Here is a 22,049-nt window from a genome sequence, read left to right on the forward strand (position 1 = left end):
CCCTCCCGAAAACTGCCCTCTTTACCCCCCCCCCCCAGCTTTCACTGACCAAACACGTGTATGCCTGCGTATGGGAAGTTGCTCACTGTCCCAAGCTTGGCTTTGGCTGTTCCTTACGCCCCAAATCAAGCTCTGCTAGGGTTCCCCAGGTTATCTCGATTCCATCCCTTTCTCCATTGCCCAGCGGGAGTTGATTCTCCCAGCTCCCTCCGAAAGTACTCATAAAGGTACCTGCCTGACAAGCAGTACCCTGAAACGAGGGGAGTGAACCCACCCCCACCCCCCGCAGCCTGCTGCGTCAAAAATGGGAAACAAAAGCCGAGAAGCCAAGGCACTCCCCCAAACCACCCCCAGACCTGGAAGTTGCTCAGCCCAAGCCACTCAGGTCTTCGCCACACCCCTTGCCTTGGCTTCCCTCTGTTTTCACAGTTGAATGGGTTTCACAGGCCCAAAGTGTTGGCATCCGTCGTGGAGGAGAGATGTGGGGTTTATTACTGACAAGCTTACTGAGCTGGAAACGAAATGCATAATTTTGTGAGAGGAGGGAACTAAGTGGTCAGAGCAAACAGGTCCCGCATTTCTGCAGACTGCTGTGCCCAGATGTGTGCAAGAGGGAGGGATGGGGTGCTACTGGGACCAGTCTTGTCCTCCTCCTCTTCCTTTGAAAGGTGCAGCAGGCAGTGGGAATGGCCTTGAGGGACAGGAGGAAGAGCTGCAACCAAGGCAGAGTCAGATAAAGGGGATCTGAGTCCGGGGCAGAACTGTAATCTGGGAAAAGACCCTCCCTACTTCTCACGGAGATAAAGGGAGGGAGGAAAGTGCATTCAGACATGCAATATTAATGTCAGCCCTTCAAGGTAGACCAGACTAGGAAACTAAAGTCATGCAGGCCTATTTGCCTTTTATTACACAGATACAGTAACGGCATCCAGACTCGAGTTTCTTTTGTCCGACCGTTGGTCTTGGTAGCAGCTCTTCCTCCTGTCCCTCAAGGCCATTCCCTCTCCCATTCTGTCAGGCTGTTTCCCATGAAAGTGGGAGGTGGGAGTCACTGACCGAAGGCAGATGAGGAGGATGTGGCTGCCCACACAGCAGAGGGCTGACCAAAGCATCATGCCAAGTGTGTCCATGGAAACTTGCTTAAATCTGCCTAGATGAAAAGTCATTTGAGGACACAAAGGCCAACAGACCTGGAAAACTTTGGCACAGAGGAGACTTTGTTGAGTTAGCAGGCAAGATGATGGCTGTTCTTTTCGATGTCAGTAAAGACAATTCTGGGAAAAGAGGAGAACAGTCTCTGAGGTTCTTGATGCTGATGGCTGGTTGCCCTTTTTTGGGTGGTCGGTTATAGGGAAAACTATAATGCAGAAAGCAGGCGAGCTTCCGTGCTTGGTGACATCTTATGTTTCTGGATAGCAGGTTCTGAGGAGCAGCTGCACGTCTTCCTCCTGAGTGATTGTGTCCTCAGTTGGCTTGGAGTGGGACACAGGATGCTGGAAAAGGTATCTTTGGCCCAATCCAGCAAGGATCTCGTGCGTGCTTCTAAATCCAGGGAGGTTGAGGGGCTGTGAAAAGCATTTCCGGGATCCATCAAGGACTTGAGCAGTAAGTGGGGACCATGTCCCTCATGAGTTATGGAGGCCATGTCTGCGGGCCTGGCTGGAAATTCTCAGAACGAAAAGGAGGAGGCCATTTGGTTCCTATGAAAATGGGCTGTTCTGCTTCATCCATTCTTTGACAAAATAAATGTTGATGTCACGTGAGAACCCAAATACGTTTTATTCAAAAGAGCTTGCCCATACTTGGAGCTGAGGGGTCTTGACTAAACATGCAGGTCTGTGCAGGATAAATGAAAAATAAGCTTCACAGAGCTAAGCTGGATTGACTTCCAACTGCCACATGCAAAGATGAGTCCCAGACTTGGGAGGGGCCATTACGTCTCATCCTCCTGGTGGCCGGAGAAGTCAAGCTCTTTTTCCTCACCTTAATGGGTTAATTGTGTATAGTTTGCATGCAGTGCTGTTTCTTGCTTGCTTCCTCTCCAGGACTGCCTCCCTTGCCTGGAGCAGATATTTTGAATCACCTTTCCCAGGGTCCCCAGCCAGCACTGCTCTGGCTAAGAATGATGGAAGTTGTAGTTACCCAGCTGGGCAAAGCAGTTTTAGATTTGCTTTTAAATCACCAGCCATAAGCTTGACGGGGGGCGGGGTGGGGGGGAGGAGGAGGATGGAGATGCGTGTGTGCATTTTATTTCCCTCAGTGCTGCCAGGGCCCCCACCTCCCTGAGCACACGTGCTTACACACCGCTGAACTGTGGTGAGGCTTTGGTGGTGCAATCCCTTTATCTCAGCTGCCTCCCCACTCCTTTCGGGTCTGCGCTCCCCCAGGGAAGAGATTTCATAAAGCTGGGCTGTAACTTCTGGAGGGGGGGCAGTTTTCTTCCAAGCTCTGTGGGGAAAAGCCCTTGAGTTGGATCAAATGGCAGAACCAGAAAGCAGCAAAAGAAGGCCCCCTGTAAGGAAGCGGATCTTGTTGCTGGAGGGCCCTTTCCCCAAAGGCCCCAGTTGGTGCCGCTGGAACTCCCTGCCACTCCTGAGCAGAGCGATGCGGCATTACGCCAGTGAGCGTGCATTTGCCCTTTCAGAAGAGCTCCCAGGCTGAGCTGGATGTGTGGCGGCCCTCGGAGGCCCCATTCCACCCCACCAGGCGGGATGGGCTCTCCTGGCCACTGGCTCAGGAGCAGGAAGCAGAGAAGCGCCGTGCTGGTTTCTGGGGGAAATATGAATGTAATCCAGCCATCAAGTTCTCCAGAAAAGCTGTGTGGGTGGACAGGCATGATTCCAATGCCGAGGGGAGGGGAGGGGAGGGGAGGGGAGGCAGCAGGCGCAGGGAAAGCAGATTCATTGAGGATTCGCACGGCCTCGCAGCACCAGGGAGGGTTTTAACAGCCCGTGTTTTTATGCTCTAGAACCATTGCAAGGACTGAGTCAGGGCTGCAGTTCTGATGTTAAGGGGAGGCAACCCTTGGGAGTTCTAAAGCCCAGCGAGTCCAGCGGCACGGAGCAGCGGTCGGGAGGGAACAGGCCCCCTTGGAGCTGCGGAAGGGAAGGAGACAGCTCCGACTCTTGAGTCATCGCAACTTGTGGAGTGCTGATTCATGGCACAACTGGGACCACCATGTTCCAAGTTTGGCTCTTCCGTATTCGCTGTCGTCAGAGGAGCCAACAATAGCTCAGACAGGGGAGAAGGGAGCACCTGCCATGGATGAAAATGTGAGGGAGGGAGAGCAGGGTTAGCTGAAGCCCTCTCAGGCAAGAGACGGTGCCTTATCACCAATAAGTGGACATCCTTCTGGGAGGCTAAGAGTTGCCTGTTGGGGGCAGATCTGGGCTGGGGTAGCCTCAGCGGCTCATGCTGCAATCCTGCCCATTTGAAACTAACATTTGTGGGTGGCTCACTGACCGTGGCTGCAGTTTAGCACCATGAGAGTGGAAGTGCCTGGCGGTTTTGTCTGCGGTTTGCTACTTATTCCCGGTCTGTTTTGGAGTCCAAGCCAAGCTCTTAATCAACCCACAGAGATATGACATAAGAGCATCTCAAAAAGCAAATGGACCGACAAAGACATGGGTGCTGTGTTCTTCTGGAAGACTGGCTGACTGTTACTAAACCATGATTGAAATAAGCCAGAGCTTGAGTGATGCTGTCCATTTCTCTAGGCCAAGATTAGGCCTCTAGCAGCAGCAAAGACTGGCACTGTGAGCTTTGCTTGATGGCAGTTGGTGGCATCTCTCACCACTGACCAGACAGAAAGTCAGACTTCAGTCACAGCAGGTTCCCCTCCTGAGCCCTGGTGGTCGAGAAGAACTTCCGTCCATCACCTGCAACCTGTTCCTTTTGCAGCCACCAACAAGGGCTGGCTGCTCTGGGGGCTGAGGGCATATGGAGGCTGAAAAGCAAAGACAAAGGGCTTCATCTGACCAAAAAGAAATGCAACCCATCCAGGGCTGGGAGTGGGGAACCTGATGGTCATTTGTCTTCTGTCCTGCAGACCCAAGAGAGGTGGGAAGAGGGCAAGGCACTGATTTCTCGGTCTCTTCCTCCTAGTTCTTCCTGAAAATGTTAGGTCAGATAGGAGGAGACTTGAGGAAAGTCAACATATCCAGAGGGCACAAGGCTAGGTATGTGGTACATGCCACATGATGATGACATCATGGTGAAAATGATGAAGATGAAGTCATTTGCTGTCATGTATGACAATTCATGTCATTTGCACCATGCTGTCACCTGCCAATGAGCTTGAGTTTAGGGAAGCTGCTGCGGAAGGCATAAATTGAAGACTTGGTTTAAGGCAGCTTCTGGCTTATATGTTGGGATCTTTCTTGGTGGAACATGGGCTACCTTAATTGTCTCAAGGCCCTGCTCTAGGAGCCGGCCTGGAGAACTCATCTTTGCTTGGGCTGGACTAACAGTTGGGAAGCTTCCTAAGTGAAGACGTTGGGACACAAAAACATCCCAGATGTTCTGAAAGCCTTGGAGAGCAAAGTTTTGGGGGCAACTAAATACATCCATGTACATGGATTCTTCTAATTTTTGGGAAGTCAACTGCAAGTGGTTGAACTTTGTTTACAAGCTATTTTGTGTATCTGTGATGGGAAGAGACAGGATGAGATCTGAACTGTGCCAAAAAGGGGAATGAAAATATGGTGGTTCAGTGGTGATTTCCAGGGCAGAACCCCCGTTTTCCAGCAAAAAAAAAAAAAAAGGAAGGAACATGCATTCACCACAATACTGTTTCATTTTTTCCTTCTGCAGATCAAAGTTATTTTTAAAAAGTTGATATAAGAGTTCCCTGCCAACAAGAGTCCTTTGAGACTCAGCTGTGAGAAACTCACTGCATCTGGGGAATTAGCTAACACTGACTCCAAGATCTCAAAAGTTTCTGGAAGTTCTCATTAGGCAGGACTTTTGGGGACGGGTGGAGCAAAGTTTGATGCAGTGGCCTTGCATCCCCCCCTTTTTAAAGGCATTCTTTCCCCCTAAAAATCAGCACATATGTGCCCTCCAGCATGTCAAGGAAAATCAAGCTGGATCATTCTGACATAACTAGGGATCTACCAAATGCAAGTCAAAATGAATTAGAAGTCATTAGGCTGAAAATTAGCTAAGAAAGGGAGAGAAGGCCCAGAGGGTGTAAGGGAGGCTGAAAGTTTCACAACTAATGTTGGCAAGGTATGCACAATCCATGCTTTTATTACAAGGATCATTACGTTATTTTTTTCCTTTAATTTAGTGAATTCAGCCCACTTTAATGAGCTAAGAATAGAGCTTTGCATTCACAGATGTGAAGGTCAAGTGAGACGGTGGACATCCCCATCTTAAATGTTCAACCTGTTACCCAACAAGGTTCCAGGAACATGCTGACCCAAAATTAGTATACTTTCAGAGATTTGAATTTGCTTGCTCTTATATCCATCAGTTCCAGTGACTAAGGAGCCTTCGCGTGTTGAGATTATGAGTGAAAGTGTTTGAGGGGGCAGGATCTCATCCAGGCAATTATCAGGGGGCACTTAGCCTTTTCAGGCCAACATTTGAAAGAGGCTTGGTGTAAACCATCAAAAGCGGAGTTTAAAAGAGACTGCTGTGATAAACAGCTTGGAAAGTTGAAAGTGGTCCATAGGCCACAACTTTCTCTGGGTGCAGATGGGGTATTGCTCACTCCCCTGAGCATATCCATAGAAGGGTCCTTTAGAGGAGGCCCTTCCTTTCCAGGCTGACTTCCAAAAGACAACTACACCCATTAAGCCACTTTAGAATGCAGATAAAACAATCCAATTATGGATCAAAGCATTCACTTAGGCAAACTAAATATAGTGGCAGGAGAATGTTTGAAAGCCAGCGAAGAGAACACAGGCCGAAGCAGATGAAAGCCCTTTTGAAAAGACAAGGCCGTGCCGCCTCCTTTTGGAATAACATTCCCATGATACAGAGTCACCACCAAAAAGGCTTGCAAGGTGGGAAAGTCAAAACATTATAGTTGCTTCTTTCCTTGTCCAGGAAGCACCGATTTCCTCCTAGGCCATAATGAAGAGATTCATGTAAGGGTCAGAAAAGATCATGACACGCCACACTGTCCTTGACCTTTTCCTCCCGGGGGTAGGAAGAGCACAGTTCAAAGGCAGAGGGCAAGGTCAGAGCACAAAAAGCTGGTTTTGCGGCCTGCTTGCAGAGCACCCGTATTTTCTCCAACTAAACATGCATAGGAGATCTGCCCCTTTGCTAGATCTTAAAAGGGCCTCTGTTCGGGATTTCCTTAGGGTGGGCTTGGTGAGGACGAGACTGAGCGGACCTCCATGCTTACCTTTTTTGGGTTAAACTTCGCAAAGCGATGGATTTTTGTTTTGCTATTCCAAATGCTGGGAGCTATTCAACAGCAAACAGGTATGCTGGAAAGAAGAAGAAAAAGGAAAAAAGAGCCCCTGCAGAATTCTCAGAATCAAATGGGTGTCTGTGTGGGTGGGTGGGGGGTGTCCCCACACAAAACGCACCGGATGCTCTTTGGCATGCTGTACGAGGATGAGGAGGACCGATTCGGTGCCCCCCCTCACCCGCTTTAGGTGGTCACTCTTCTGTTTGCCTTGAAAAAGGCAGTCTTCCTCTCCTTCTGCAGTAAACCCAGGGGTTGTGAGAACGCCTCTGCCGGGGATTTGACGAGTGCCTCTGCAATTGGGTTGAGTAGGCCTCATCGGCCTCTGGGGCTCCCTCGGTATTGAGTGCAACAGGCGGCCCCCTGGGCTTAGCTGGCATGCCTTGCAGTAAGGATGGTTCCTCCCGCACCTTCTCTCTGCCGCCAGTGGATGGCAGTCCCAGCTTCTCGAGGGGTTGTGCCCCCTCGGCTCCATCGTGCTGGAAGCAGGCGTGGGGTTAAAGCAGGTTTCCTGTGCCTGATTTAGCCTCCCTCCTTTGCTGCCAGACCCGGCCTTTGCTGTACTTGTATTCCGCCGAGAGGAATCCTGCAACAGAGACAAGGCGGGAGGGGGAGCGGAAGGAGAAGGGAACAGCCCCCACTCCCACAGCTATCCCAAAGCCAGCACCTTCCAGATGCGTTGGACCACAGCTTCCATTGTGCCAGCTGGGGATGAGGGGCTTGTGTGCCCGGTGTGGGCTAGCTGGGATAAGGTCATTCTGCCCCCAGGGCCCAGAAGGGGCCTCTCTGAAGCACCTTGCCTTCTGGGTGGATTGAGTGGCTCTCCAGTTGGTTTCCAATTTCTCTGCCGTTTGTTTGCGGACTGGTGGAGACGTGATTAACGTGACCCCCCCACACCTTAAGAGCTGAGCGAGCTTCCCCTTGCAGGTGGATGCGCTGCAAAGACCATCTTGGGTGACCTGCAGCCCTGGAAAGGGGGCAACTTTGCCTGCCCAGGCCCCCAAAGTAGGCTGACCATATTTCCTTGAGACAAAAACGGGACATTGGGATGGCAAAATGGGGCAGGGCTGGGCAACGGGCTGGATCATCAGGCAGGAACTTCTCCGGTTTTCTCGGGCTGGGAATCGTCGGATTCCTTCGTTTGCAAGAGGCAAGACTGGGCTGGAGAGTCTAGTGAACGGTTGTCCCCGACAAGCCGTTTCTCCTCTGGCCGTGCTTTTACGTTCTTTTCTTCCTGCCGTTTCAAGGCAGGAGGCAATTGGCTCGTCCTTTGATCACCGCCTCTCAGATGATCCTGTTTTTTCCTTTTTAGGTTTCCTGGTGGGTTGAGCTCTGCAGCTTTTTTCCTGCCGTTTCTGCTGAGCTCCCCCTCCTTCCACTCAAAGTCAGACTGCATTCTGACAGGTTTGTGGGAACTTTCAAATGTTTAAGTAGGGTTTTTAAGAAAACGGGACAAAATGGACATTTATTTTAAAACAATGGGATGGTCTGGAAATGTTAAAAAACGGGACTGTCCCATTCAAAATGGGACGTATGGTCAGCCTACCCCAAAGAGGACAGCCCACTTCTCCTTTGCCTTTAACAGGAGCTTTGGCTGCAGCCATTGGCAGGAGGGGCAGAAGATCCCTAGACTAAAGCAATTCCGGCTGGGATCTGAAAGAGCTTTTCTCCTTCATCTTTGGCACAGCTCAGTGAGGGAGCTTAGCCGTGGAGGGAGGCCCTGCAGCTAGTGGCTGGCTGGCATTTGAACTCTGCTGTATCTTCCAGCCAGAGAGCACCTGTCCAGCCATGGCACCTGCTGGCCTCCATCCAGTTCAACCACCTTCTACATCAGGGTTTCTCAACCAGGGTTCTGTGGCACCCTCAGGTTCCCTGAGAGATCGCGATTTGTTTAAAAAATTATTTCAAATTTGGGCAACTTCACATTAAAGAGGTAAGTTTCATTCTTTGTTTTCAGTTTAAGAACACTGTTAGTGCATCTATACAGGCCTACCCCTGAAACGAATAGAATCATTTTGTATCTTCTGGCCTCTATTTGAGCCTGAACGTGCAGGGGCTCCCCAAGTGAGGCCTGGAAAATATTTCAAGGGTCCCTCCAGGGTCAGAAGGTTGAGCAAGGCTGGTCTACGTGCTCTTTGCCATGGGAACATCTCCTGTTTCTCTGCACAGTGGCGGCAAAGGGTGGCACAAGGGTGGCTTACCCAGTGTTCAGCTGTTTGCTTCTGCCTCTTTGGACCTTGGTTTATCCTGTGGGATTGCCAACCCCTCTCTGGAGTTAAACTCACAGCTGAAATTTATTAGCCAAAATGCAATTCCTGGAGAGGGTTGTGCCTTGGATTTTATTTCTCCCCTTCTTTAATGGCTGTGCTGTTTCTCCTCAAGACGCTTCCAAAGGTCCCAAATGTTTCCATTTAGGGCAATGATTTATTTCTGGCTTTCCATGGTCTCTTGGAACTGGCGGGGCTGAGAATTCCACTGGGGCAAGAGCCACGTTCAGTCTGCTGCAGGAAAGACGCAGAAAGTTTTGGGGCATCCTCAAAGGTGGTGGCGGCAAAGCTCTCCTGGGCCAGGCTGAACCCGTTGCTGATGGAGAGACCCTTCTTCGGGATGCTTCATTCTTCACTGTGGGGCACTGTTCATGAGCCAAACAGAGCCAGGCTTTGGAGACCCACCAGGGGGTTCTTCTAACAGGCTTGGGACTAGAGGAGGAGAGAAGCGAGGCCTCTGAGTGTTAGAGGAACAGAGCTGGTGGGAAGACCACCCATCTGTGCTCCAGTCCCGGCTTTGCCCCAGTGGCTGTCTCTTTCTTCCCTCCACAGAATGCTGGCCTTGAGGACATGCTGGATATCACTGCCAAGACCGCGTCACTTCTCGCCAGTTGGCCTTTCCAAGCTGCGGGCCCTGGCCTTCACAGCAGCCTGGAAGAACGTTGCTCTGGCTTCAGCAAGCTTTCATCCACTATGGAAGGTCAAGCACCTTCGTCAGGGCAGTGCTGTGCCGTCCAGCTGTCCCCTTCTGTCTTCTCCCCTCTGAAAAAGGGATTGGTGTGGGGGTGCTCCTGAGAAGAGGAAGGCACCTGTGTGCAAAGGATGAGTACCCTCAGCGGGGGAGGGATTCTTGGCCTGACAACAGTATCCATCACTCTGGACTTCAGTCTGCACAGCAGCTTGATGGCTTGGCCACTGAGTCACAACTTGACCGGGAATCACAGTTTACCAACATCTGATCCTCTGAATTCCTCCATGGGGACAGACATCTCTCGGAAGTCCATCAGGGAGAAGAACTGGCCAGCCCTCCTGATTCTGGTCATCATCCTCTTGACCATTGGTGGGAACATTTTGGTTATCCTGGCTGTCTCCTTGGAGAAGAAGCTCCAGAATGCCACCAACTACTTCCTGATGTCCTTGGCTGTGGCAGACATGTTGGTGGGCATTCTGGTGATGCCTGTGTCTCTGATCACTATCCTCTATGGTAAGTCAGCCACCGTTAGTGTCCAACAAGAGGGCTGCAACACCTTTGGACAAGCTGCTCTCAGTGAATGCGTGAGCAGGGTTGCGTTCGTCTTTCATTGCTGTTCCCATTGTCCCTCTGGGTCATCCTGGGCACAGAAGAGCAGGAAGTTTGAGGTGGAACCTGCTGTCTACCTCCCGCTTTGGGTCATTGTTTTGCATGTGCTACAGGCAATGAGGAGGAACTCCAGAGCCAGGAGTCTCCAGGGGATGGTCGGTAGATGCGTGGGACTTGTCAGAGGCCAGTGACACTAATGCTGAAAGAACGGGATCCTTGCTGGCAGCAGGAGGGAAGTGGGGTCCTGAGGCTTCCCTTACTCTAGCTGATTTGGGGAATGCATTGTTTTGATGTTCCAGTGCACACAACTGGCCTTGACAATGGTTAGTTCTATGCCCCTTTCCTCCATTCTGCACTGGACCTCTGCTCCTTTTCTTCTTCTTGCACATGCAGCAACATGAAATGGGGAAAAGCCTGAGGGGATCAAGGGGCTGAACAAAGGGAACCCACAGCATCCTGGAGGTGCCTTTCCATGCGGAAGCTCCCAGTGAGAGCCCCCTGACATCCTCCAGGGGACAAGATAAGAACTGCATTACAACCACTATTGTAATTAAAATTCTTAATAAAAATTACATAAAAAAAAGAACTGCATGAGAACCAAGGCATCCCTGGTGCTAACTAACCCAAATGAAAATCAGTAAGTGTTTCTCAACCTTAGCAACTTTAAGATGTGTGGACTTCAACTCCCAGAATTCCACTGTTCCTGGAGCTGGGGAATTCTGGGAGTTGAAGTCCACCCATGTTTGGACTTCAACTCCGGGAGATGTTTCCTGGGACGCAGACTTGCAAAAGCCGTTCTTCCTTGACTGAACCACTGCCCTCATTCCCAAGCATGTGCCAAGGGTGGTGGCCAAGAGAAGGGTGAGGGGGTGGGCGGAACAGGGGTCCAGAGACCGAGACTCCTGTCCCCCCCATTCCGCTTCCAATCTGTGGGCACGATTCTTTGTGGCAATTGCGAAGCATGGGGGAGCACTTCAGAGGAGCAAAAGCTGCTTGGGAGGCTTGGCCTTGCTTTGCCCTGCCCATCAGGTGCCCCTCGGACTACAGCTCTGCTGCTATTCCGCACAGAGGCGGGGAAGGGAAAGGTAGTCCTGCAGAGCATCTGGGCCAGCTGCAGGTCAGGGGCGTGGAAGACGAGCACATCTGGAGGGCACCCAGTTGGGAAGGAGGCTCAGCTCCAGCTTGGAAAGGGGGGTTGGCAAAGGGGCCCGGCAAACGGCCTGGGTGGGTGGGGGCACGGCTGCTTTTGCGGATTGTGCAACTGCCCCACCCCCGAAGGTCTGGAGAGCTGCCTTTAGAGTTTCCCTCGATTCTGATTCTGCAACTGCTGTTCGTTCGTCAAAAACCAGACGTGCCCCCTTTCCCCACGCGGGCCTTCCTCAGCCACAACACCCTTCGTGCTTCAGCAGTCAGGATACAAACCCCAATGAAATCTTCATTGCTGAGGTCGATCTTTGCCTCGCTGCAGAGCCTTTGAAAGAGGCAGCCAGGTTGGTCGGTCGGTCTGCTGGGGGAGGTGGGAGCAAAAGCTTGAAGTGTGATGAAATTAAAAAAAGAAAAAGGTGGGGGGGACTACTGCTGCTGCAGTGCTCAAAAGGGAGGAAAAGCTGGGGAGGGGGGGGGTTGCTTTGAGAGAGCAGGGCCTGGATGGGAACTGGGGAATTTCTCCAAGGTTGTCCTTCTGCCCTCAAGCAATGAAAAGCTAGCTGGTTAAAAATGAGCCAAATCCTTTGGCTGTCTGCATCAGGCATTTTAAATTCTGTCCCATTTTCGCAAACATGGTAGATTTCAGCGGCACCGGGGGGTGTCTTTGATCACATGGCCATGGCTGACATCTTGACTTTTTTGACTCTCTCCCCCCCACCCGCCCCTGGCCGAGTGCATTATTCCTGATGAATACAAAAGAGGAAGAATTCAAGGGCGGGACACAGATTTGCACACAGAAAGTCCCAAGTCCCCCCTCCAGCACCTTGGAGGGGTCGGAGCAGGGCTGTGAAAGGCTTCCGGAGGTAGCATCGACCCCACCTTGGGAACTCGGGCCCTCAAGACCCGTTAGTGCGGTGTCCCTGGCCAGCACGGCCATCTGAAGGGCGTGGCCCCGTCTGTTTGGGCGGTGCAAGATGGCTGCTCACCAGCTGCAGGCAGCTTCTAATGCTCCGTGTGTGTGTCTGTGTGTGTGTGTAATGTTTATTAAATAAATGTTTAAAAGAATAAAAACAATACAAATTTTGAAAGAGAAAAATGAGGAAAGGAAAGTAATAAGTAAGTGAAAAAATACAAAGAAAGAAATAGAAAAGGGGAAGGGGAAGGAAGGGAAACAAAGAAGGGGCTTTTGGTCTTCTTAACAGCAGTTTCAAGTACATTTAGATTTTGCTCTCTCTCTCTAAGGTTACAACATAATTTCTTCCTTTCCATAGTCTGTCCTTTCTAATCATCAAATCCATCAATGACAAGTTAATTTATTTTCTTTTTTCAGCAAAAAGTCCATAAGGGGTTTCCAGTCACCAATAAATGTAGTCATTGTCCTCTCTCTAATCTAACAAGTCAATTTTGCCATCTCAGAAGTTAAGCAGGGTTTAATCCTAACCCTAACCTGGATGAGAGACCACAGGAAATCTCAGGACTGAAGGTTCTCCTGGGAGGTTGAAAACCCCAAGCACAGCCTTGCGAGGGAGGCTGGGCTGGAGAACGAGTGGGCTTCCATGGCTGAAGATGGACTGGAACCCAGTCCCAACCCAAAAGCAGGGAAGAGGGGGATGCCCCCAAAAGCCCACCGGCCTCACACTTCTCAGCCTCTTGTTTTCAGCTGTTCCACCTGATTTCATGCTGCACTCTTTGTTGCTGTGTTGTGTTTATTGATCATTGTTTTGGTTTTAAATGTTGAAACACTGAGACTCCCACAGGTGAAACAGCGGGCGAGGAGTGGCCCCAAATACACAGTTGCCTCCTCGGCTTTGCAGCTGAGATGATCAGCTGCAATATTCTTATCGGCCGCTTTGGATCGGGCTAAGAGACCCTCCTGGCTCACGCTGGCAACGGAGGCAGGCAGGCCTGATGGAGGGAGCAGGGAGGAGGTGGCTTGGTCAAAGTGAAGGAGCGCTTCCAGGCCAGGCAGCCCTCTCAGACAGACCCTCTTGCTCCTCCACCAGCGGAACAGGTTAGCCTTCTCTCTCTTCTTCCCTGAGGGAGTGAAATGCTACCCTAACTGAGAGCAGTGGGGATCTGAAATACTGGAAAGTCACACCTGCTTCTCAATTCCTCAGGGTTTTTCATGCCAAATGTAGAGCAAGCCCAGTTTTGTCACTGGCAGGGGAGCCCTACCACCGTTTGCTCTCTCACATTCGCTTCTAGCAAGGAGAACTTTTTTTCACATACTTTACACATATTTGCATTCTTTACACATATTTTGTTAATATATTGTTTTCTACTACAGATTAAGGTTACTATGGTAACTAATCATTTTGGCCAGGTGAAGAGGTTGAATTTAATTGTCCCCTTTTCACATGTTAATGGTTGCATTGCCTAAAGGAGGAACTTGCCTGAACTTGTTTTAGTTTCAGTTTCCCTTCTGTGTAGGCTTGCAGAGAGTATTCAGCTGAGAGAAATCTCTCCTCTCAGCAAACAGCCTTTAAATATATTTGTTTTCTGTAAATAAAATTATTTTTATAGAAATGCCTGATGTGTGACTTTTCTGATCTCTCCTGGGCCAAATGCTTTCCTAGCACTCTGCCAAGATATTTGCATTTAGGGGTTTAAAAGACCTCATGTGCCTGGTTTAAGGAACAAAGAAGACCTCTGTGCCACTGAAGGAGACATCTCGGTTCCGTTGCCTAATGCAGGTTTTTTTCTCAACCTCTGCAGTTTTAAGATGTGTGGACTTCAGTGCTGGCTGGGGAATTCTGGGAGGTGAAGTCCACACATCTTAAAATCGCGGAGGGGGAGGAACACTGGCCTAACACAATGCACAGGGAGGAGGCCTCCCTGGGCAAACATAGCGATGAACCCAACTCCTAGCCAATACCTTGCTCCACAGGCATTCCCACAGCATCTATGTTTTTCCTTTTCTTTTCTCTTCTTTTTTAAAAACCTCACCCACACACTGCAAACTAGTAAAGCTAGGAAATTAAGGAGGGCTGGGCTGTTTCTAGGAGACCCACAGGCCTGTCGCTTTGAGGGATGAAAGATGGCCCAGAGCAGGCGGAACAGCTCAGCTGTAGAACATCTGCTTGTTCCCCAGGATTTCCAGGAAGGCCCGCTCAACTGGTTCCCTTGAAACCCTGCAGAGCAACTGCCAGGCTGAGCTTGGTGGACCGACAATCTGACTCAGGAGAAGACAGTTTCCTGTGGTTTCTATAAACCCATGGTTACTCAGAAGCACAAGGACCGGAATCTTGGTTTATTGCTAGGGGGAGGACCAGTCAGGGAGCTTGCTTTGAGAGCAGAAGATTTAGTCAGCAACAGATGTGTTCAAGCCGGGGCTGGACCATCATCAGCCAGGGATGATTTGAGTGTGGATTCCTGCACTGAGCAGAGAGCTGAACTCCATGGTGGAAATGACCCCTCCCAACACCCGCATTTTATGGTCTCCAGGTGGCAAGTGATGGAAAAACCCTCTGGCGAGGGCCTGAATTGCTGCTACAATGTATTCCCTTTGATACTGGAAGGGCCCTCTTTTCATCTTCATAGTTGGGCATTATCCTGGATTCAGTCCCTGCCTGCAGATGAAACAGGACCTTGGATCTCATCTGCAGCTTTGGAGAACATCAGCAATCAGAGAAAACAAACCAGGGCTGATGGGAGAAAGAAACGCCTTGGCCAATTTCTGAAGGGGACCCTGTCCTTCACACGCAAGGCGATCCTTTAGTCAGAAGGGAGAGATCCGATCTAGCCGATGAGCATCTTCTCTGATTTGTAACAGAGCCCATATTGGAGCCGAGGAGAAGCTGGAGCCACGCCAGGGATCTGCTGGAATCCTCCAACTGCCCCCGACCAACTCCTGGCAGTACGAGTCACCTCTCCGATGCCCCCGCGCGATGCCTGGAACCCTTTGTGGCACCAGTTCGTCCATCGGTCACTCTCAAGAGCTGCCACATGGAATTGCTTGTTTCGTCAACATGGTTACACTCTTGTCCCTGTCTTGGCATGTGCCAGCACCAGTTATGGGCCAGAGCAAGTCAAAGGGAAAGAAAACGAATGACGAAAACGACAATAAATATCCCAGGGGTCATTAGGTAACGTACTAAAAGGACACAAGGGAGACCTGCCACACGCCTGCCATCTCAAGGGCAAAGTGTGCCTGGCCGTAATGCTTCAGGGGTGTGGAGAAATGCAAATCGTGGCTGAAGCTCATCCGCCTGTAAGCTGATGGGCAGCAGCCAGGTTGTGCTTCTAAGGCCACTGCCTCCTCTCTTTGCCACTGGGGAGGACCCATCAGTCCACCCGCAGGGTCTCTTTTGAAGACGGAGCAGTTGGCTTTTCAACCTTGTCAGGCAAGGGAAACGCCATTAACGTGGCAAAGCTTGGAGTTCAGTCGGAAAATTAATCCATTATTTCAAGGAGCCTCGGAAGGGTTCAGGAGGGCACTTTGGATGCCAGAAAGCAGGGCTGACTTGCTATGTCAGGGACTTTGGGGAAAGGAAGGGGGAAGGTGCTTAATTTTCCATAGACTTAAACATTTTCCTAGTTCTGGTGCTTTGATTGATGGCTGCATGTTGGCGGCCTTCATTGCTGTTTCTCCTCTCTTGCCTTTGGCACTTCAGAGTGCTCCTCAGGGCTCAGGCAATTGCTCCTGCATCCCAAAGGTGACCGTGTTTTACAGGGATTGATAGTGCTCAGGACATGGTTCATCTTTCTACATTTATTTCTTTAAATCATTTATATCTCTTTTGTTTAAAACACAAAATCCAGGCTGCTTTTAAAAACACCTAAACCTGAGAATGTGCATTCCAGCTTGTCTCTTTATACACAAGGCATTTGGAACAGCCTTTGCGCATGTTCTCTTACTCATAGGTACCTGGAGAACGAAAATGCCCTGGTTTTCTTGTTGGACACCTATAGTAGGACAGTACAGGTAGTCCTTGCTTAATGACAATTGGGACTGGAATTTTGGTTGCTAAGCAAAACAGTCATTAAGTGAATCCAACCCAATTTTTTTGTGGCAGTCATTAAGCAAATCACTGTGAGCATTAAGCAAACCGCGTGGTCATTACTGGCTGGGAAGGTAAAAAATGGTGATCATGTAACCATGGGATGCTGCGATGTTCATAAATGTGAACCAGTTGCCAAGCGCCCAAATTGTGATCATGTGACGGTTGTTAAGTGTGAGAACTGGTCATAAGTCATTTTTTCCAGCACTGCTATAAGTCCGAACCATCACTAAATGGATGGTTGTTAAGCGAGGACTACCTGTAGCCCCTTTGAAACATAGAGCACAATTGCAGATATCCCTGAAGAGTGTGCTCCTATCCTTCCTCAGTGTTCTCCAGGCCTTCTTTAATCCTCCTTCATAGAATGGACCATCTTCACTACTCTTCTTGGAACCTGTTCTAGACTCCCGCAGTGCTGATTTTCTAGGAAATATATTTACAGTCTAGAACAGTGTTTCTCAACCTTGGCAGCTTGAGGATGTGTGCACTTCAACTCCCAGAATTCACCAGCCAGCATGGCTGGCTGGGGGAATTCTGGGAGTTGAAGTCCACACATCTTCAAGCTGCCGAGGTTGAGAAACACTAGTCTAACAGATGGCTTTCTCCTGGGTGGGTTTTATTCCCCTCTGCCTGTCTAGGCAGTGACTCTTGTGGTGGGGTCTCTTCTCCCGGATCCTTTAGCTGGAAGGGACACCTCCTGCCTGCCAAGAGTTTTGCACCTTGCATGATCCAAGGGCAGTTCCTGCAGGGGACCGGCCTTGCTGTTGATTAACCCGGGAGCCCCCGCCGCCTCCTGTTCTGGGCTGGGGGTCCCCCAGGCACAAGCTCACGTCCCTTTCCTTGCCTCTCCTTTCTCTTCCAGATTATGCCTGGCCCTTGCCTAAACAGCTGTGTCCCATCTGGATTTCCCTAGATGTGCTCTTCTCCACGGCCTCCATCATGCACCTTTGCGCCATCTCCCTCGACCGGTACGTTGCCATCCGCAACCCCATCGAGCACAGCCGGTTTAACTCCCGCACCAAGGCCATCATGAAAATTGCTGCTGTTTGGACCATTTCCATGGGTAAGCTGTCCCGCTTGGAGGCCCGTTCTTCCCCTCGAGGATGCCTGTTTGACAGCCTTTGTTTAAAAGAATAATCATGATCGTAATACAACAGTAAGTTCTAGACCTTTATATGATCCGGGCTGAAGGGCTGCAGATAATCAATTGCTGCTGAGAACCAAAAGGATTTTTGTTTGGTTGCTTGGAAGCGTTTATTCAAGAGGAATCTTTGGACATCATTCCCCTCACCAGCATCAAGTAATTGAGCCAGACACACATCCATTTAGCAAGCAGGGCCTTCCTTAACCGGTCCTGGATGTTCCTCTTTATATACCTGGATGCTAAGCCTTTTTCTCGACATAAACCTTGAGAAAAAGGCTTAGCATCCAGGTATATAAAGAGGAACATCCAGGATCAACATCATCATCTATTTTGAAATCTGTCTCATCCTGACCACAGCACTGAGGCCCTGCTAGCTAAATGGATGTGGTTCCACTGAAGGTGCGCACCTGCAGCCTTGGTGTGGTGCTGGAGATAGGCCTGTTGCTTGAGGCCCGGTTGGCCCCTGCATTTGGCCTGGTGGCTGTGACGCTTCCTGGAGACTCTGGTTTAGTCCATTGTCAGGTAACCTCCTGGCTTGATTACTGTAGGGTCCTTGGCTTGGGTCTGCCCTCAAAGGCAGTTCAGAAATTGCAGCTGGTGCAGAATGGGGCTGTAGGGGCACTGTTTTGAGGATGTAGAAGGGGAGTCCCCAGAGAACTGCATGAAACATTTCTAGTCAGGCATCCACGTTTAGTCATAATGTTCAGTGGCCTTAATGGTTTAGGTCCTGAAGCTTCTGGGAGCACCTTTCCAGGATGCTCCCACCCAAATGAGATTCCCTGGGCAAGGGGCAGTCCTTCGTGTCCCATGGCTGGGGCAGATTGCATAGTTCCCATGAAAGGGCTCTTGGTTCAGCTTGCTGGCTTTGGACTGTCCCTCCCTTAAAGTTGGGCTCCTGCCAACACCATCTGCTTTTTAGCCCTGGATGAGGAGCTGACTTCTCCTCTTGCATTTGGGGCCCTCAGCTGCCTTGGCTCTTGGTTGGCTACAGGTTTAGCAGTGTCTGTTTAAAATTAGGCATTTCAGCTCATCTATTCACTCTTCTACTAGGTTTAAACCTAGGTCTTACTAGGTTTAGTCTTGTTCTTATGGACTGGAACCTGTCATGAAATCTAGAATGGTCATGCAGTAAAGTCAATCCATCAACCAGTAACAGATCAATCAGTGTTCCAGAGGCAGCTGTCCAGAGCAGTGTTTCTCAGCCGGAGGGGCGGGTCACCCTTCTTGCCCCAGGGAGCTTGGGCTACCCATAGCCCAGTGGCTCCTGCTTCTAAGCAGGGAAAGAAGCTGCCACGCCTTACTCTGGAGCAGTGTTTCTCAGCCCTGTCAACCTTAAGATGTGTGGACTTCAACTCCCAGAAGATGTGGCTGGCTGGGGAATTCTGGGAGGTGAAGTCCATACATCTTAAGGTTGACAGGGCTGAGAAACACTGCTCCAGAGTAAGGCGTGGCAGCTTCTTTCCCTTCTTAGAAGCAGGAGCCACTGGGCTATGGGTAGCCCAAGTGCCCGGGGGCAAGAAGGGTGACCTGCCCCTCCGGACCTGTCCTGGCGAGAGACCCTTGCAACTGAAACACAACTGCTTCTGCAGGACCGGGGGCGGGGTGGGGTGGGAGCAAGTGAGGAAGAGAGATGCGGGGTTGGCCCCTGAGCTCCATAGAGAATGTCAGGCGAAAGCCTTTGGCTCCAGCAACGTTCCTGTCCAAGATGGCCACCTGCCTTCCCATCAGGGTCGTGGGCACCATCTAGTGGAGCCACGGAGGATCGCACCGTTTCTCCTGAAGGTTCCTGGTCTCACGTTTCTGGCACACTTTGCAGGAGAAGGCGCTCATAGGCTTATTCCGGTTTGGGGGACTTTCCTGTACACTAACTCCACCTCTATAATCAAAGTCACACTCATGGAGCAAGTTTATAGGGTATTTTTCCATGCCGAATATCGACAGATATTTAGAGATAACTGGGTTTATTTTGGTGTAAGTTCGCTTAAACAGAGTTGGGCTAAGTATTCACAGGTGGCCCCAAGCCAAAACCAACCACATCCTCTAATAACCAGGAATAAAATGAGACATTTGACAGCTGTGTGCGCCCACCAGCCCCCCTTTGGGGGTCCTTAATCCATTTCCCCCCCCTTTTTTTGTATTTTCAGAGTTTAAGAGGGAAATAGCTGCCTTGAACCTCCAGGCACTTATTTCTCCCCTGGAAACTGCCCCCTCCGCAAAACAGCCCTTGACACTCCCCCGCTTTGTGTCTTGGGCCCTTCAGAACAATTCAGCAGACCCTGCGTGCCTAGTTGTTCTCAGCCGGTCTGTCCTTCCCTGGAATTTAAGCCCCAGTGGGAGGACACCATCTCATAAAGGGGACACACAGCAACATGTATGTGCAGGGTCTACTGCTGCTTAAGCTAGCCTTCTTCGACCTGGTGTTCTCCAGATAAGTTGGTGTAGAGAGGAAGGAAGACGACCTTGATGGAGATATGCAGGAACCACTGCCTACACAAAAGGGGCTAATGCATTTTTAAAGTCCAGAACTACGAGGTAACATTCAGAAGCAGCTCAGGCTGACACCTCCTTAATTCACAGGAGTATAAGAAGGGGAAGGAGGTTCAGCACAATCAGACTTGCAAGGTTCTGTTTATTAGAGCCAATCTCAATAAAAGTAGATTTAGCCTTCCTGGGGAGTTGATTTCCTGGTCTGGTCTACCTAGTGGGCTGACTGTTGGACTCTGATTCCCATTGCGACTGTTCATCTGCCCATCTATTTGGAAGCCAGCAGGTTGAGGAAAGTTATTCTGAGGAAACAGAGAGGGACCTTGGGGACTTAATACCAAGGACAGTGGGAAAATGCAGGAGTTTCTTGGTCACTTCATTAAGCATCTCTAAACTGACACCAAAGTCACTCCTTCCCCAGTTCCCCCTTGACACCTTTACTTCCTTTGACTGAAGCAGCTCTGGTGGGACCGGTCATTCCAACAATACCCAAATCAAGGGTAGTTAAAGTCGGGTCACCAGTCCAACCAAAGTAACACCACTTTTCTCCATGTCTGCTTCTCTTGATGGTCCTTCTTCTTGGAATGTCTCCTCCTCCAGGCATTTCGCTGCCCATCCCTGTCATCGGCTTGCAGGATGATTCTCGGGTCTTTGTGAATGGAAGCTGTGTCCTGAACGACGAAAACTTTGTCCTCCTCGGCTCGTTTGTGGCTTTCTTCATCCCCCTGGTGATCATGGTGTTCACCTACTGCCTGACCATCCAGGTCCTGCAGAAACAGGCATCCATTTTCCTCTATGGGGAGCCCCTCAAGCAGAGGAGGAGCAGCATGAACTGCCTCAGGAAAGACAACAACGCCGAGAACCTTTCTATGCTGCAGAACCACGAGGCAGCTTCCCACTTAAATTCCCCGGTCAACAAAGAAGGAGTCCTGTTTCGGAAAGGCACCATGCAGGCCATCAACAACGAACGCAGGGCCTCCAAGGTCTTGGGGATCGTCTTCTTTCTGTTCCTGATCATGTGGTGCCCATTTTTTATCACCAACATAATGTCTGTCCTCTGCAAGGACGCCTGTGACAAGGCTCTTCTGAGAGAGCTTTTGGATGTTTTCGTTTGGGTGGGCTACATCTGCTCAGGGGTCAACCCCCTTGTCTACACACTCTTCAACAAAATCTACCGCAGGGCTTTCTCCAACTACATCCGATGCCACTATGAGAGTGGCAAAAAGGCCTCACAGCTGCACAACCGGTGCCCCAACGTATCAACAGCGTTCTACGGGAAGGACCTCAACCTGAACAGTTACCGTAACGAGCTCAACAGCATGGAGCTGGACGAGACGGAGGATGCTCTGGGAACGCACGTAGGGACCCCGGAGCGCTCGATGAACAGCTGCGGTGGTGAAAAAACAAGTAGCGTGTAAACTACATGCATATATTCATGTCTGAATTTCACCATGGCACAGCTACAAACCATGTTCATGTTAGCGAAAGAACAATGTAAATAAGGCACTACGAACAAAACTTTTTTTTTTCATTTCAACTTTCATACTCGTAGCTCATTGTTTTGCACCATTCTTACAATCAGACACTGTATTGGTTGTTGGATACAGAGCAGGTGGGTCCCCTGTGGGAACAGCGGGGGCAGCCGCAAAACGGCATCCCTTATTTTGCTTATAAAAATGTCGACTATTTTCATTCTGGTGCATGAACAAAATACTGTTACTCTCAGGTGGTTTTTCTTTTCTATCCCTTTCTTTTTTCTGTTGGGTCTCCGTGGTCAGTTATGAGTGAGTCACATATCAAATAAAGGGATTTGGGCTTGGAGATGTCTTCTTATTCTGGTCCCCGAAGGAAACACTAGATCCAGGTCCGTCCCTGGCTTTGCATGTCTTGATCTTGGCCATGCAGGGTAGTGAAAATGGCCAGTTTGCCAAAGCTGGGCAGGGGATGGCTAGGAAGCATTCAGATGTAAACCTGCCAACTGCCAGCATCATATTGCTGCTGGATAAACCCTTGGTACTACAAGCACCTTCTGGAACGGGAGGCTGCCTCAGGAAAGGTGCTCCACCCCCAGGCCAGGGCACTTTGCAGAACCCCACCCCACCCCACGGAATCTTTTGCATGGCTTGTACACACATGGTCTGTTCATAATGCAGGAAAAAGGGCAAAGAGGGAGATCCATAATGATTACACACAGTTACATTGGGGGGGGGGCTTTTCAACTTTTCATTTTGAAAACCAGTAATAGGGGATATGACTAAGGTTTATGTAATTATGCACGATGGAA

The 22,049-nt window shown here is 50.1% G+C and overlaps 1 protein-coding gene across 2 annotated transcripts in view; it reads left to right on the forward strand.

Moving 5' to 3' along the window:
* The window catches only part of HTR2C (5-hydroxytryptamine receptor 2C), a 26,703-nt gene extending 5,119 nt beyond the window's left edge, over nt 1–21,584 (forward strand). Inside the window, exons 2-4 of one of the 2 annotated variants that reach the window (XM_063313644.1) lie at nt 9,244–9,895; nt 17,000–17,200; nt 20,366–21,584. In XM_063313644.1, the coding sequence (XP_063169714.1) occupies nt 9,514–9,895; nt 17,000–17,200; nt 20,366–21,183 (1,401 nt within the window). In that variant the 5' untranslated portion in view covers nt 9,244–9,513 and the 3' untranslated portion in view covers nt 21,184–21,584. Of the gene's footprint in view, nt 1–9,092; nt 9,896–16,999; nt 17,201–20,365 lie in introns of those variants that run through there. The other variant, XM_063313645.1, reaches the window with a different exon arrangement.
* The last annotated feature ends 465 nt before the right edge of the window (nt 21,585–22,049 follow it).

This window comes from Candoia aspera, chromosome 12, assembly GCF_035149785.1.
Source record: "Candoia aspera isolate rCanAsp1 chromosome 12, rCanAsp1.hap2, whole genome shotgun sequence".
NCBI classification, from domain to species: Eukaryota; Metazoa; Chordata; class Lepidosauria; order Squamata; family Boidae; genus Candoia; species Candoia aspera.